We start from the raw sequence: 16,405 nt of genomic DNA, 5'->3' as shown, positions 1-16,405 counted from the left end.
AAGATCCCCACTCAGCCTTCTCCTGGCCAAGTAGTCCCAGGGCTCTCAGCCATTCCTCATAAGGTAGATGCTCCAGTCCGCTCACCATCTAAGTGGTCCTCTATTGGGCTCTCTCTAGAAGTTCCCCGACTTTCTTAAACCCAGAGGTGGATGCAGCATTCCAGATGTGGCCTCAGCAGGGCAGAGGAGAGCAAGAGGATCACCTCCCTTGACCTGATGGCCACTCGCTGGCATATGACTAACACATTGCCCACCAGGACACCCAGTTCCTTCTCTGTAGATCTTGGATGTATCTTATTGCTCTTCAGGATCAGGATAATTTTTTGTTACTGTGAGATGAGAGTACTTGAGAAGAACAGTAAGTAACACTCAAAAGAGGCTTTTTAACGGTTGTGCTTCTCTTTAAATACTTTCATTAATAGGGACTTAGCCCCGTACCATCATTTGAAACAGCAGCTCTGTTATTGAATTAATTTCATAGGCAAAGCGATAAACTATATCTTTTCTAATGAATGCTAAACAGCAAGCCTACAGAAAAGCTTTATGTAGGCAAATAAAGGCAAATTAGGATCTAAACAAAAGCTAATGCAATGGGACTCTTGGATAGATGAAGCTTTTTCTGCAAGTTTAATGCTTGGGTACAACTCCACATCCATAAGAGCTGCCTTACCCAGACATGCTCAGCAGGCAGTCAGCACTTGTGCTTCAAGGCCCAGGGACCCTAGGCCGCAACACACATATCTCTCTTCCCAAACTATTTGCAGAACTTCTACTAAAACAGCAAGATTATATATCAGTAGTGATCCACCAAACTGGATGAACAGATAAATGAAGCCTAAAAGCAAATCTCCAGCCAACCCTCAGTGATTTCTGTGGTGAACTTTGTGTGTGGACTTTGGTGAATAGGGACTGATTCCTGAAAGTTCAAACACACGATTTCTCTCGCTGTTTAATGCAGCTGCCCAGCATTTCTGGAGCACTTCATTGCAATGCTGAAGGTCCCTGATCCTTGCATATGCCCTGAACCAAAAACTACTTTTAAGGATGATATTTATGAAATAATACTGGAGTTCCACTGTCTACTGCCAACTGCATTTTTAAGTACTCCCTGTCCATACTGAGAGGTGGACTGAAGAAATAGAAGGCTCTTTGTTCTGGAAAAAAAGTTAGAAACTAATAATAAAGCTCCCCAAACACTGGAAAATACATAGTGGAGCTAGAGGCTGTAAAGCAGTAGGTATCCATTCTATTCAGCCCTTGCAAATTTTGCTTTGTCACTGAATTCTTTACCTTTCTCTGTCCACTTCGTAGAATCATAGAATCATCAAAGTTGGAAAAGACCTCTAAGATCACCTGGTCCAAACACCATCCCGTCCCCACCATGCCCACTAACAACGTCCCTCAGTCCCACATCCACACGGGATGGTGACTCCACATCTTCCCTGGGCAGCCTGTGCCACCAGGCTTCCTGAAAGTATGGAAATCAACAGAGAACAATTCCTCAAAGTCCATGGGCCTTGGATCATGTTGCGTGAGAGGCAGGGAAGGGAGAGAATGGTAGTCTTCATTTTGAAGGCTTCAAGATACTTTACCCTTGCCATGAGCAGAGGAAGCTGCCCTGCACCCAAATGGGCTGTGAGCTGTCACGTTGCTACATCCTACAGCTGCTGTGGCTGCAAACACCCAATGGCCGAGTGTTGAGGAGGTCAGGGCTTTCTCCAGTCCTGCTACCACCCTGCCTGCAGTCACTGGAAGGCTGCAACATACTTCTGAGGTGCTGCAATGCTACTTGAGCACTGAATGCATTCAAGTACAGAGGAATTTTTCGAGGGTCTAGGAGGTTATTATCACCTCAGTTAAGGGTCATCTCTCTCTAAGGACTCAGACTCCAGCAAATGTTAATTATCCTTTCATCAATCTCATGTTCATGAAAGCTTAGTAAGGACTATCTGTACAATTATCTCCTTCCTGAATGGAAAAGTTGTTTCTTCCTCTTGCATATCTTATTTTTAAATGTTAAGCACATTAGACAAAACTGAGTTTCTTTTCTTTCTCAGAAACCATCACAAGAATGTACAGTACTTAATGAAATTGCTAAGAACAATACCATCTTCAGATCTAAATATATGATGTTAGAAATCTGGAATGAGGATGAGAATAAGATAATCATAGCAGGGTGCTTGAAGTCCACATTTAATCCTACAAAATATGCTACTGAGGGAGCTGCTTAGTGCCCAGAGCATTCCAGCAGACAGGTGCCCCTAAATAAGCCTTCTCAACCAGGGCTGTTGGGAGATGGCTGAACCCTCTGGGGTGGGAGTAACAATAGCTCCATTCATTTGGGGCAATACCTGTGATGCCTCAGTGTCACTTTTGTTCCTAGTAACGGGATCTCTGAACCCACAGGTGAATATTACCAGTGTAACATGCTCTGCTCACAGCTTCAGGCAGCTGATGAGGTATTAGTACAGGCTGCCCAGGGAGGTGGTGGAGTCACCATCCCTGGAGGTGTTCCAGAACTGTGTGGATGCAGCACTGAGGGACATGGTCAGTGGGCATGGTGGGGATGGACTAACGGACTAGATGGTCTTAGAGGTCTTTTCTAACCTTAATGATTATGTGATTTTGTGAAACAACAGTGCAGGGAAGGCTGAGCCTCAGTGAGTTATTTACTCTGGAGCATAATAATGAGCATTAGGCCATCTCTATTGCTTATATTTGCAATCTTCTGAACACAAATAGTTAGTAAATGTGTCCTGGGGCCCAGTCTGCTTCCCTAAGAGCATAAGCCATAATTGTTTAAACCATAAATCATAGAAATCTGTATTCCACGCTTCGATAATGTTCTTCTGCGTATATGTCCAGACATGGAGAAGCAGACTTCAGAAAGGAAAGCCTTGCTCAGTATGGGAAGTTCTGGCAACTATTAGGTATTTTGGTAAGCTGCTCTGACATACTTGTTGGGGAAGAGAGGATTTTTGGAGTTTTAGGTACTGGAAATCATTGCTGGGTTTATTACACATTTTCTGTGTGGCTTTGGGCAAAGTGCTTTGGCCATAATTTTATACCAGAGAAGGAAGTGGAGTGTAGCTATTGACTTCAGAGGGATCTGGACTGGGACCCTTGCCTCACCAGAACTTCTAGGTTTCTCATTTGTATGTAGGAACTATAGAGGAGTGGTTTGCAAATCTTCATTGAAGACCTGTTATTTTCCATTCACAGACCTTGAGCAACAAGGTCATCCAGGTGAGGCAGCTTGGGCTGCACAGCTCAGATAGAGACTGCTGCCTAGCCTGGAGCTCTGGCTCCCAGGCAGACCACTTGCAGGCTGGGTCTTGTTTCATTTAGCAGAGCATTTGGGGTTTCCAGGGCTGGGAAACTCTTGGCATGATTTTATTTTTTTATTATTGCCTGATTGACACCAAAATGAGAAATATCCTGGGAACTGCATTCTTTCCTTTTCATCTGCCATTAACAACTGTCAGTTCACTTGTTTAGATAATGCCTCTTGCAGTACTCTCCATAAAGGTGTGGCTCTGTAGTGGCTGACATTTAAAGAGTTAATCTGTCTCAAAGCTTCAAATTATTACTGCAGAGCAAATAACATTTAAACATTATATTCTGTATCTCTTGGCACATATATATTTATGGGAATTTTGGTCAAAGGGGAGAAAGGAAAAAAAAAACCCACAAAATTATTAGAACCTTGTTTGAAAGCCAGAGCACTAAAAACTTGCAAGAGAGTTTCAAGGTAAGTCTGATTCTTTCTGTGCTTGTTATGTTTTCCATCCTTACTCACCACTGTAGGACTCCATCCCAGCCCCAACCTAAGCAGTATTGACAGGAAAGGATTATCCACAGGAATCTGACATATTTACATCTAGAGAGTGCCAAGGGAAAATCTTTCTGAGCAGAACAAAGCCGGCCTTATTTGAACCAGCTTCTTCCTCTGCAACCGTGATGGACATCAGGGTGGAGCACAGGAGTTAACTGGCTGATAAATATTTCATACACTAATTTCTTCTTAGGAGGATATGTAAGAAAATGAGAAATTGCTTCTTTGGTTTTTATTTCTCTCAAAATGAAACTGGAATCACTTGACAAAAGATTTGTGGCAAAATGCTGAGCTGAGCTCCTAGGCAGCATCATCGTGGAAAAGATTTTGGGATGCATCATTTGCAGTTCCTTATCAGCCAAAGGAACACCTGTTCCATATGTTCTCATACTTAAAAAACAGAGCTCTGGGATCTCTTTGTCTTAGGTCTAGCAGGCTAAAACTGTGATGTTGTATTAACTTCAAATACCTCTGTGTTTTAGCACTTGCATTATAAATGTCAAAGTCATCAAATTCTGCTCTTATAAACAGATTCCTGAGTTTCCTCTCTGTGTGTCAGTGAGCTCCAACTACTGAAGACATTATTTTGGGAGCTTGCAAAATGATTTACACCAAGAGATTCTGGAGAGATTTTGTTACATGAGCCAACAGAAAATACACATTGCTTTGGTGTGCAGGGTAGAATTATTTTGAGCATCTCTGGTCACCATTGGAGCAAAGGGACTGTTTGAAAAGGGAATGGATTTGAATGTTCTTTGAGCATTTCCTACCAGGATTTGGAAATAAATGTTGTGTAAATACTGTGACTCTGCACCTCTGATGTCCGTGAACACCTGCTCACTGCTGGCAGAGGATGGCAAGGGCTAATATGCACACAAGAAGGGTAGCAGCAATGTAGGGTACTTTGAGAACCAACAGGGATGAGCATCTTGCAGTGCTAAGTATCATATTCCGGTTATTTAACATTAAAAGCAAAATGACTACAGGTTTCCCATCCCAAAACACCTATAAACAAAGCAGCTAATGGCACAACAAATACATCAGGGACCAGTTATTAGCAAAGTGGGCAGAATAAGTACCAGTGGAGAGAGTACTGCAGGCCACAGTGGAAGAGAAACACACTGCACATCTGCCCTGTGCTACTCCCAGCATGAGCCCTCAAAGTTGCGCCATGGGAAGGTTCACCAGAAAGCAGTGATGGCCCCGCAGCTCTCTGCTCCCCTGTAATGTCCTTATCTCTGCCTTGCTGCATTTCAGCCCCACCTCACCCTCTTCACAATAAGCAAATGAGTCCTTTCTTTCTTCAGAACTACTTTTTACATATTTGAGAACTGTACTATTTGTTTCCTCCCTTTTTTCCCTTCAGCCCCTCCACTGTTTTCAAGTCTAAATGATCACAGCTGTTCAATCTTTTTTTCACAAGACATTTTACCTCTGATCGTCACTATCTTTCTCTGCCAGAGCCTCTCCGGCTGAGCCACACCTTTCCTCAGTCTCTGCACAGGGGAGAGGATATCCTTAGCAGTGCTGAGCAGAGCAGAGGGCCCACATTGCAAGTTTTTAGGCAGTTCTGCTGTTTGCACATCTCAGTAAGCCTTTTTTTCCTGTAGTTGTTTAACTTTTCTACAACTTTGTTTATACTACCAGCTGAGTTATGTCAAATAAAACGGTGAAAAGATTAAACCACTAATCTGTGTTTCAACAAAACCTCTAACATACACATCCATGCCACCAGCAATTCTTTTTGCTGTTACAGGTTATTTCACTTGAGACAGTGGTCTAATCCCCACTGGGAGAAGTCCAAGCACCAGTAAGTTCCAGGTTTACCTCCACCCAGTTTGCCAGGCAGAATACAGGTAAGCCCTTTCAAGTGTAACCAAGTCCTCAGTGCCCGGGTCTAATGGCTTCCCCATTTGTAAGATCAGAGATGAAAATAAAGACAAATGAGCCGGCTTGATCAATAATACCTCATCAATCAGCTGGACAGTTTCAGCTGAAATTTGTTACTGAAACAGCAGTTTATTCATGAACAGCTATTAATGTAAAATAACACTGGTGACTGACTATGGATTGCTTGAGGCCGTCTTCTCTTTCATTGGAAAGTGTAAAAAACGATGGTAAAAAGCAGTGCTAAGACTCAGTGTGCTCTTTGAGCATTTATTAGGACATTAGGAAGTGTTTGTGCTGCGTGAAGCTGTCAAGCCAAATACAAAAGCTGGACCTGAGGTATGCAAACGGATCTTTGCAGCTGTGCCTACCTCCAGCCACATTATTATTTATGACCAATTATTCTTACTGAGTGAAATAAATCATTTCAAAAGTTTGCCACAGAATTGAAGTTACTAGACATATAACTAGTTGTTTTTCATTTAACTTCTGAGGTCCAATGTGGCCTGGCCACGTGGCTGGCTTTAAAGTGTCATTATGCTCCCTCATTAAGGGGATACTACCCTTCAAAGCCATTACATGGACTTGAGTGCCTTCCTGTCAACAGGCTGTGCTGATTCTCCTCTAGCAGGAAGGGTTTGCGTGCTCCCCTGTTTTGTTGAACACACATGTAGTCTAATAACATGCATTACCTAGCTCTGTGAAGTGGGCCTTGGGAACTATCAGGACATGATGATGCCCACACTGATAGAATCATCGTGGAATCATTTGACTTGGAAAGGACCATTAAAAGCCAACCAGTCCAACTCCCCTGCAACAAACAGGGACACCCGCAGGTAGATCAGGGTGATCAGAGCCTCTCCAGCCTGACCTTGGGTGTCTCCATGGATGGGGGATCCACCTCCTCACTGAGCAACCTGTGCCAGTGCCTCACCAACTTGATTGTAAAAACCATCCCCCTTATGTCCAATCTAAATTTTCCCTCTTGAAGTTTGAAACCATTTCCCCTTGCCTTCTCACAACAGACCTTGCTAAACAGTCTGTCCCTTGCCTTCTTACAGCCCCCCTTTAGATACTCTCTCAGGCCAATGTGCCACTCTCAGGTCTCTCCAGATCCTTCTCATCTCTGGGCTGAACAGCTCCTGCTCTACCAGCCTGTCCTCATAGGAGAGGTGTTCAATCCCTTGGATCATTTTTGTGGCCCCCTGGATGGACTCCAACAGGTCTATAGCTCTCCTGTACTGAGGTCTCCACATCTGAATACAGTACTCCAGGCAAGGTCTCACCAGCACAGAGTTGAGGGACAGGACCTCTTGCACTCTGCTGGCCATGCTTCCTTTGATGCCGCCAAGGATACAGTTGGCCTTCTGGGCTTTGAAGGCACATTATTGGCTCATGTCCAGCTTACTGTCCACCAGCACCCACAAGCCTTTTTTGGCAGGGCTAGAATCAATCCTTTCATCCCCCAGCTCATACTGATAATGGGGGTTGCCACGACCCAGGTGCAGATCTTGTGCTTGGATTTGTTGAACCTCATGAGGTTCTCCCCTGCCCACTGTCTAGGTCTCTCTGAATGGCATTCCATCCTTCAGGCATGTTGATCACAGCACACAGCTTGGTGTCATCTGCAAACTTGTCTACTGCCGATGTCATTGATGAAGATACTAAAGAGCACTGGTCCCAGTGGGTGCTGACCCCTGAGGGACACCAGCTGTCACTGGTCTCCATCTGGACACTGAGCCATTGACCACTACTTTCTAGGTATGATTTTGCAACCAGATTCCTGACCATCAAACAGTCCACTTGTCAAATCCATGTTTTTTCATCCATGCAGAGAAGGATGTTATGTGAGACTATATCAAATGTCTTACTGAAGTCCAGACAGATGACATCAGTGGCTCCTCCCTTGTCCATTGGTGCAGTTACACCATCATAGGCCAAATTCTTTGCCAACACTGTAAGCAGAACAGGAGAAATAAGATTTGGCCCTTACCATACCAAAGCTACTTATGCAGCAGGCTTGTATTCATCTTTAGGGTAATCAAAATATCTGCCTTTCCTAAACTTTTTCAAGTCTGGCACCCGTCATGAAGATGTTGCCAGCTTCAGACCTTGCAGTCCAGTGTTCAAAGCTACCCACAAGGTGCAGCCATTTCACAAAGGTTATGTAGGTCCTTTCTGCACGTTACTTCTGTTCTACGTACTTCGGGCATTGAGAAAGTCTCACCAATGGCATTGCTGGTGGCATCCAGCCTTGCATGCATTCACTGCATTCATCACATACTTCTCACCTCGCAAGTATCATCCTAAGCTCCTGAGCATTCTAGACAACACTGCAGCACTGATGAGGCTCAAAATCCATCAAGAGTTCCTCTGTAAGCAGAGCAGCTAAACTACCTCCAGTGAAAACTGAGAAGGGCTGTGTCCCTCCTCAGCATAAAGCTCTGGTGCTTCCTTCAGGCCCTTTCCTCTACCCACTGGGAACCTCTTGGCAAACACTACATTAAATAACAAGCAAATAACAAAAAAAAAAAAAAAAAAAAAAAAGGTGCAAAGAATATTCCAAACATTTATTATGCATTAAAAATACTGCAAACAAGCCATACAGTTCATTTCACAGTAACCTAAACAACATTGTTCAAGAAATTGAGAAGAACAGTGCAGTTCAAACAGTGACAACAGTTATCTTAAATCCATGGGTCTATTTCTTTGCCAGCAGTTCTTTCCTGTTTACAGTGTGAACAACACAAGATACAGCTTGCTATCTTATTTAACTAAGAGAACTCCCTTTCACCTGTGCTGTTCCCACAAACACACCACTTTAGAGAAGCTATTTCTAGGAATGATTTTCCTAATGTAGCCAAAGTGCAGGCTGAGGTGGGCACAATGCACAAAAGCCAGCGGTGGTTCCTATTTTCAAGATATCTATGTGCAGAACCCTGTACTAAATCTTCAGATAAAGTTCAAAAGTAAACTTGAAACAGAGGGATATCCTTTCAGACAGAAAACCAAAAAAGTTCAGTGTGAAAGTGATTTTGAAATGAACATAAACACCTGGAGCATTGTGACACATTTTCCTCTCTCTCAACCAGTTACAGGAAGAATCCTTCACTAGTGGTGCCCCAGGCAGATACAGAGGGAAACCAGTCATAAGGAATTGGCCCTAAGTTCAGGTCATTGTCAGCTGTGTGAAAACCTGGAAATGTATATACTTTAGAAGCAATTCTGCTGATTTCATGCTGATTTCCCCCCTTTTGTGTTGTGAAATGTATTATTATTATTAGCATGATTGCTATACAGGAAACATGACAACTGCAATTTTAGTCCTTCTTCCTCATTTGTGATCATTTTTAAAGAAAATTCTGTATCATGGAGTCTTAGGTCTCTACGAGTAAGAAACAGCCTTATCATGTAAACAGCCCAAAAATACAACAGGAATTACTGTACCCACTTTGCAGACATTCCTCCTGAGCACCAGTCTGTTGCACCAGCAGCTGAAGTTGCCGGTACAGAAACCCACAAGCAATTGACGTCTCCAGCCATATGGTGGAGCACTCTCTTAGGTCTCATTCCCAAGCAATACCACTTCAAACCTCTCCTTACTGGAGGTCCCGCTTTCCCATTAGTTCCATGGTGCATTTTAAGGGCACAAAGAAATGGATCGTAATTCAGCTGGTAGCTGGTAAACTGACCCCATGGCTGGGCCACAACTGCAGAAATGGGTGACTTGCTTCAAAGCTGATCAGGGTGATAGGTCTCTTCATTTGACAGGGTGACAGGTTTGTTCGTCTGCTTTTTAAACCACATTCACAAGTAAAATCCTCAGTGCATATGGCAGTACACTTTTCATACCAGAATAGCTGTGGTACTTTGGTGTGGAATTTCTAATGTCATAGTGTGAACCATCTTCATACCGTTAAATATGTGCCCACGCTGATGAGGCTGTAGTGCCTTAGTTACACCACTACAGTTGCAGTGGTACAACTTTACAAAGAACAGAAGCGCTTAGAAACCCATAATTAAACTCATGTTTTCTCAAAATAAAATAGAAAAAAAACAAAAACAAAACAACTACACAAAAAGAGAAATAAAGGAAATAAGCAGAACTGTCTCTATTATTAAAGTATTCTCTTTGGAGGTATCAAATTGCTTTTAAAAAGAGTAAAAAACTGGGCTTACAAAAGCTATTTTCTTTAATCCAATATATGCACAAGGAGCAATGCTGCCTAAACTTTTTCATGTATTTTTTCAACTTTCACAAACAATCTTTCCAGATCATTCCTCAGGTCATCTATGGAGCTCTTGACAGACTCCAAGTTGTTCTCATTATTCTCAATTTTCACAGAGTAGGAAACTAAACTATCCACTGCAGTTCTGATCATTTTCAAATCAGAATCAACCTGGCTGACAGAGGATCTCAGTTCATCCACAGAGCCTTCCACAGAATTAAATTTTTCAAGATATCCTTGAGAATGTTCTTGACCCATCTGAAGACTTCCTTGATCCAACAAAATACTAATTTGCTTCTGGACATCCTGAAGGACATCTGAGGATGGCAAGTCACTGATACTTCTTCTTAAGTCCTCTACATCATTGTAAAGTGAAGTCTGTGATTCACCCAGATTTTTCAGAACGTCTGAGACTGAAGTTATGTCCATACCTGTGATTCCCTGAAGACCACTCATGCTTTGCTCTAGAGTACTGAGCTTGTTGTCATATTCTGCCTCCTTAGAAAGGAATGATTGTAACTTTTCGTCATGCTGAGAAGCAACAGAACTTACAGACTTCAAGCTCTCCTCTATGTGCCTCAATCGAGACTCTAGTCCTTCGCTGTTATTTTCAAAAGTTTCTAATGCTTTTCTAAAGAGTTCATTTTCTTCCCATTTGCTGAGCTGAGCTTTAATACGCAGTAAATCTTCATCAAGTCTTTTAATGTCATCAGGGAGCTGCATAACAGACTCTTCTGCTCTCAGAACTTTCTCTTGCAAAGCTTTTAATGAGAGGTGCTCAGTGTCTGCAGCCTCTTTGAATTTCTCATGCTCCTGTTTGAGATTGACTAATTCTTTCACTTCGGTATAAACATCAGACTCCATGGAGTTTATTGTATTCTTCAAGGTCTCTATGTCTTTTTCTTTGGTTTTCATGGATGCTTGCATCTCACCAAATGCATCCTTTAGCACCTTTATTTCACGCTTATACTCATCTGCTTTTTCTAGTGAATCAACTTTTGCTTTCATATTTTTTATTTCATCTTGGCTCCTTTGCTGGACTTCAGTGAATACGGCAATGTTATCGTTGATAGACTTGGTTAGCTCCGTTAGTCTCTCTTCCACTGTGTTTTCCAGTGATGTAAAGTCTCGTTCCCTTGCATCCTTCACCATGTGGATGCCATCAGACAAGTCTTTCAAAATTTCATTTTGCAGCTTCTGAAGCACTTCGCTGATCCGATTAATTTCATTCTCCCCTTGCTTAACCGCCTTCTCAGTAACCTCCTGCTTCTGCTGAGCAATTTTCATCATGGATTCAAAATCTCCAAACGTGGCTTGAAGAGAACGCACCTAAAACAAAAATCCAGATGGTTAACACAATTTTATCCTTACCTGCATCCTTACTAAGATCCTGATGACCCTTGCTACCATACTAAGCGATTGCTTTGTAGCCCCCTCATGCTCCCTACTTGAAATCACCCTATGGCACATAGATACAGCATCTAGAGTCTTACAAATCTATATACATACCCTCCACTGAGGACCCTTGACCTCACTGACCTGCCTTAGATTATCCAGGAAATCCATGGCAGTGAAAAATCAAGCTCAAGCCTCCAGAGTTTGCATCTGTAACCCTGAGCCACTCCTGCTCTGTATGATTTTTGTGGGCTGCAAGTCTTTACCAAGGGAGAATACAAAACAAAGAACAAACACTATCCTAGATGCACTTCTGAATACAGAACAGCTGAGATTACACTCTACCAGAAAATTAAACCTGAGGTCAGCACCTGAACATGAAGTATAACTGGGAAAAACTAGGGGGAGAGCTGGGAATGGCTGGGGAATGGAAGCATTAATCATGACATTTTGCTGTTCCTGAAGACCAGTTTTTCTTGTTAACTAGTTTTTAACATAAAAACATAGAAAGGCTTCATTGTTCTAAATTAGCAGTACCTGATTATGCGTATACAAACACGCTGTTAGTGAGCAGGGGTGCATGCGTGCACATGGGCTGAGAACAAAGCTTTAGCAGCAAAGGGACTGACTGACTTTTGTCTCAGGTTAACACAGAAGGTTATTACTACTAGCTCAGGCATGCTATGAAGCTTCTCAACTACAAAAACTATCTTTATTGATGTTCTAATGGCAGCAACAGGGAAAAGGGCAAGGGGTGAGAGGCCATCAAGCTCATCTGCTCTCATATTTGCCCAGGCACACCAACGGGAAAGAATGTGTTACTTAATTTTGGGGCCAAGTAGAATACTGGTCTCAAGACTGCTGAGAAGTCTTTTTTTTTTTTTTGTGTGTGTGTGTGTGGGGGGGGGGGTTGTACTTTTTTAAAGTTTGTAAAGTAGAGTAAGCACTCCCACTGGCTGCAACAGGAATTCATCATGAACAAAATACCTCAAGGCTTTGGCAGGATGGCAAGTGCTGAGTAATGTGTGCTGCTTTGCCTCATGCCTATGGCTGAAGGGTATATTAATCAGTCATGCCACATGTGCTGCCATGTTTACTGATTAGATACACAGCTGGAAAGGTGGTTTTATTTTATAAATAAGAGGAAATTTATTTTATGTATTAGAAAGAATACATGTATTAGAAACAAAATTTTCTTTTCAACTGAGAATGGCTCTAGCAGTTCCCGGTCAGCCTCTGAGCCTAGAAATTCATCTCAAAAAACTTAATAGACTTACTAACAAGAAAATAAGTTATTCATTTGTATTTTTGCAAAACTTAAACCCCTGGCCAAGATTTTAAGGGAAGTCTGCACAAAAAAAGGACTGCAGGCTTCAGCCATGTAACCTGCCCTTGCTCCAAAGAACCTCTGAAGTTTTAAGAACACCCATAAAGATTATTTCCTTTACCCTCTCTTATGCAAAAACTTTTGCAACAACTTTACATTCCTTACACTTGTACTCTCTCATGCTCATACATAAAACAAGAAAAGAATGAAAGAGGAGGGAAAATGCAGGTTATAATGCCACATTTATTGCAGCTAGGCAAGCGCCATTCCTCTGACTCACTTTCATTATGTCTTGACTGTCATTCATTCTGACTTCTTTCCACACAGAGAGTGTTTTCCATATCACTATAGATGGAGTTCAGAAATCTGGGAGGAGAGCATACCAAAGTTCTCCTCCCCATCTTATGAGGGAATTTATTTTCTCTGACAAAGCCAAACTGCCAAATTCATATTTTTAATTAACCATCTTCACATGTCAGTCTGAAAAAAGCCATCAGAAACAGGCAGGAGAGGTCTCTCTGAAAACTGTGCTATATTAGTCCAGACTTCCACATCATTTCCTTTTTCCTCCTCCTGCTGATCTGTAAAGCAGATGAGTTTATATAACACTCCTGACAAAAGCTTTCTGCAGTAGAAGACTGAAGAGGAGATAGCTCCACCCAGCACACTCTTAAGTACAGTGTGGGACCCCACACGTGTGTACAATGGCGAAATAAAGCCTGGGCTCCTCTCCTTCAAGTACACTCTTCAGTAAATGCAGTACAAAGCCACAGAGCTTTCAAGGGTTACACCGAAACCGTGTGTTACCTTCATCCCCCTCTTCCTATTCTTGTATTAGAACAAGATCAGCCATCTGTTATGAACAGGCAAGCGAAGTTTTGGTTCTCTTTCAAAGCAACTATTCATAAACCTCACTCTATATACCTATCTCACAGAATATGCAAAAGATACCTGATGTTATCTGCAACAATGCAGACAGAGGCAGCAAATAGCACCCTTTCGTGAACTTGATGGGCTTACTTACAATCTGCTTCTGAAATGCTGCTAAGGCCCTGCTGTCTTATATCCCTTTCCCCTCTCACAGGAGTCTTCTGTTCCCTAACTGTGACAGAGCTATGGCCAAGGCTCATCCTACAAGTTCCTGGCCCACAGGGAGCCGGGTACCCGCAGGAGGCGGCTCCCAGCAGTTAAGCTGGGACAGGAATTTCCCCTGCCTTGATCTTGGCCCTAACTTCAAACACTGCCTGCAAGTCCACTGCACTACACCCAGACTGAAGCCTGATATATATTTTAATTTGATGATATGCTTTCACATTCACCGTGTTTTTAAGGTTTTAAGCACCCAGGGACAAATCCAGATGGGCAGTGCATTTGTGAAGCTCTGGCTCGAGGGCTATTAAGGCTCAAGTGAAAAAATTCAGGAGTGTTTCCTCTGCGTCCCTCGAGCCACACCCTTTGTCAACCACTCCACACTTCTGCAGCGATGCTGGCCATCCCAGCCCCGCTCTCCGGTTTGCAAACGGCAGGAGCCGGGCAGGCCCTGTAGCTGGAGCGGTGCTCGCAGCACGGCTCTGCAGCTCCACTGTCGACCTAGGGTCCGCGCGCAGCATCGCAGCAGCTCCTGCCACGTCCACATCCACGCTCAGCCGTACTACTGACACCTCCGGCTTGGCGCACATCGGACACGTCCAGAAGGCTCCCTTTTAACTTCGCGATGGTGGAAATCCCGGCGGCAGGGTCCGCTCTCCCACCACCACGTCAGCGTGCCGGCTGTTTTACATAAAATGGCTTCGCACCGAGCGAGCCCAGCGGGGCGGACTCCTCGGGAGACCCCGCGGCCCACGACAGCATCCTCACGGACGCGGCCCGGCGGCGCACCCCCTTCCCGCACGCCCGACGTCCGCCTCGGGGCGCTCTCCCCCCGCCCGCCGCCCCCGCTACCTTCTGCACCACGGCGTCCAGCGTGGCGGCCAGCTCTTGCCGCTGCCGCCCGGAGGCCTCCCTCTCGCGGGCGCTCCGCCCGACCTCCTCCCGCAGCTGCCGCACGTACCAGCCGGCGGGCAGCGCGGCGCCCAGCACCACGGCGGCGCCCAGCAGCAGCGCCCAGCCGCGCCGCGGGCCGGCTCCGGAGCGGCCCCCTCCGCCCCCCGCCCCGGACCGGCCGCCCCGGCCGTGAGACGACGCCGCCGCCGCCGGCTTCTTGGCCGCCGCCTCCTCGGAGCCGCCCGGCTGCGCGCCCCGCTCGTTGCCGGCGGCGGGCGGGCTGCCCCCCTTGGGGCCCCGGTGCTTGGCGGCCGACATGGCGGGACGGGGCCGACCCCGAGCGGGAGCAGCGGGAGCGAAGGAGGCAGGAGGGGAGCGAAGGCGGGAGGAAAGAAGGGAGGGAGGGAGGAAAGGAGGGAGGGAAGCCGCCGCCGCCGCCGTGCGATGGGGCGGGGGCGCCGGCCCGGGCAGCGCCCGCTCCCCGCCCCGCCCCGCGAAACCGCCACGCACGCGGGGCCGAGCCTGGGCCCCCGCGGGGCAGCCCGCCGCCACGCACACGGGGAGCGAGCCGTCTCTGTGGGCACGGGCAGCGCGGCCATCCCCAGCCCCGAGGGGAACGCGGCGCTGCACCGCGCGGCACCGAAGCCCTGTGCGGGCTATAGGACAGACCGTGCTGCAGGAAAACTTAGCGTGTCAAAAACACGCCTTCAGTTCATCGTACCTCTTTTTAAGTTCTTTTGCACTGGTGGCAGCAGTTAGCATAGGGACTGTTGGCTGGTAGGCACCCAACTTGTCTGCCAGCTCACTGAAAGATGTAAGGATGTTCTGGGCATAGACCTTTCAGTGTACCCCCTTAGTCAGTAATGGCTTAAGGGATGGGGGTTGGTGACCTTTCAGGTACCAATGCCCCTTAACATAAAAGTGTCCACACCGCAGGTTGAATATTACGAAAAAATTCTTCTCAATAAGAGCGGTGCTGCACTGGCACAGGCTGTCCAGAGAGGTGGTGGAGTCACTGTCCCTGGAAGCATTCCAGAAAACAGAAGCTGTCATGCTGGGTTGTCCAGGGAGGCTGTGGATGCCCCATCCCTGGAGGCATTCAAGGCCAGGCTGGATGTGGCTCTGGGCAGCCTGGTCTGGTGGTTGGCGACCCTGCACATAGCAGGGGGTTGAAACTGGATGATCTTTGTGGTCCTTTTCAGCCCAGGCCATTCTATGATTCTATGGTTGGACTAGTGGACTATGTTAGGGGCACTGTTACCTGAAAGATCAGCAAGACTTAGTGGTCTTTCCAACCTTAATGATTCTATGATCATGCAAAGTGCAAGGCAAAAGTGGTCACAGCATCTGACTTTTGTAACTGTGGGTTATAGTTCTGGAAGTGAGTCCTGACTCTGACAAAAAGCAACTAAGGTATGCTGTCTTTTAACCTCAACTTCCAGGCAGCAGCAATACAGACTTCTTCGTATATGCTGATGCAATACATTGCACTTGCAGTTGCTTGCCTTTCTTCAGTTCTTGAATCCCTTGTGCTGAACAGTACTTCACTGTTCCCTTTGAAAGTGGAAGCTAGGTTTATTCTGTCCACAGAATAGTAGAATCATCTAAGCTGGAAGGGACACACAAAGACCATCTAGTTTAACTCCCCTACAATAAACCAGGACACCCACAGCTAGATCAGGGTGCTCAGAGCCCCTCCACTCTGACCTTAGATGTCTCCTGGGATGGGGATCCACCACCTCTCTGGGC

At 45.4% G+C, this 16,405-nt stretch overlaps 1 protein-coding gene across 2 annotated transcripts; it reads right to left on the bottom strand.

The window, feature by feature from the left end:
- Nucleotides 1–8,278: 8,278 nt before the first annotated feature.
- CKAP4 (cytoskeleton associated protein 4) lies at nt 8,279–15,099 on the bottom strand. 2 transcript variants are annotated; one of them, XM_031600048.2, is made up of 2 exons: nt 14,615–15,099; nt 8,279–11,280 (listed from the first exon to the last, which is right to left on the bottom strand). In XM_031600048.2, exons 1-2 carry the CDS (start codon nt 14,972–14,974, stop codon nt 9,949–9,951), a joined length of 1,692 nt encoding a protein of 563 aa, XP_031455908.1. In that variant the 5' UTR covers nt 14,975–15,099; the 3' UTR covers nt 8,279–9,948. The 2 variants fall into 2 exon arrangements, with proteins under 2 accessions (XP_031455908.1, XP_031455909.1); XM_031600049.2 differs by lacking the exon at nt 14,615–15,099 and adding an exon at nt 12,954–14,584.
- Between the last annotated feature and the right edge of the window lie 1,306 nt (nt 15,100–16,405).

Source organism: Phasianus colchicus, chromosome 1 (genome assembly GCF_987193195.1).
Source record: "Phasianus colchicus chromosome 1, bPhaCol1.hap1.1, whole genome shotgun sequence".
Lineage (NCBI taxonomy): Eukaryota > Metazoa > Chordata > Aves > Galliformes > Phasianidae > Phasianus > Phasianus colchicus.
The sequence above is the reverse complement of the archived record's forward strand: the minus strand, read 5'-3'. Positions and strand labels throughout refer to the sequence as shown.

Bases quoted from the DNA above. Each gene is read 5' to 3' on its own strand.
- CKAP4 (XM_031600048.2), bottom strand. From the start codon at position 14,974: ATGTCGGCCGCCAAGCACCGGGGCCCCAAGGGGGGCAGCCCGCCCGCC. The intron at 11,281-14,614 runs GTAGCGGGGGCG...TTTTTGTTTTAG, and splicing joins TGGACGCCGTGGTGCAGAAG to GTGCGTTCTCTTCAAGCCAC.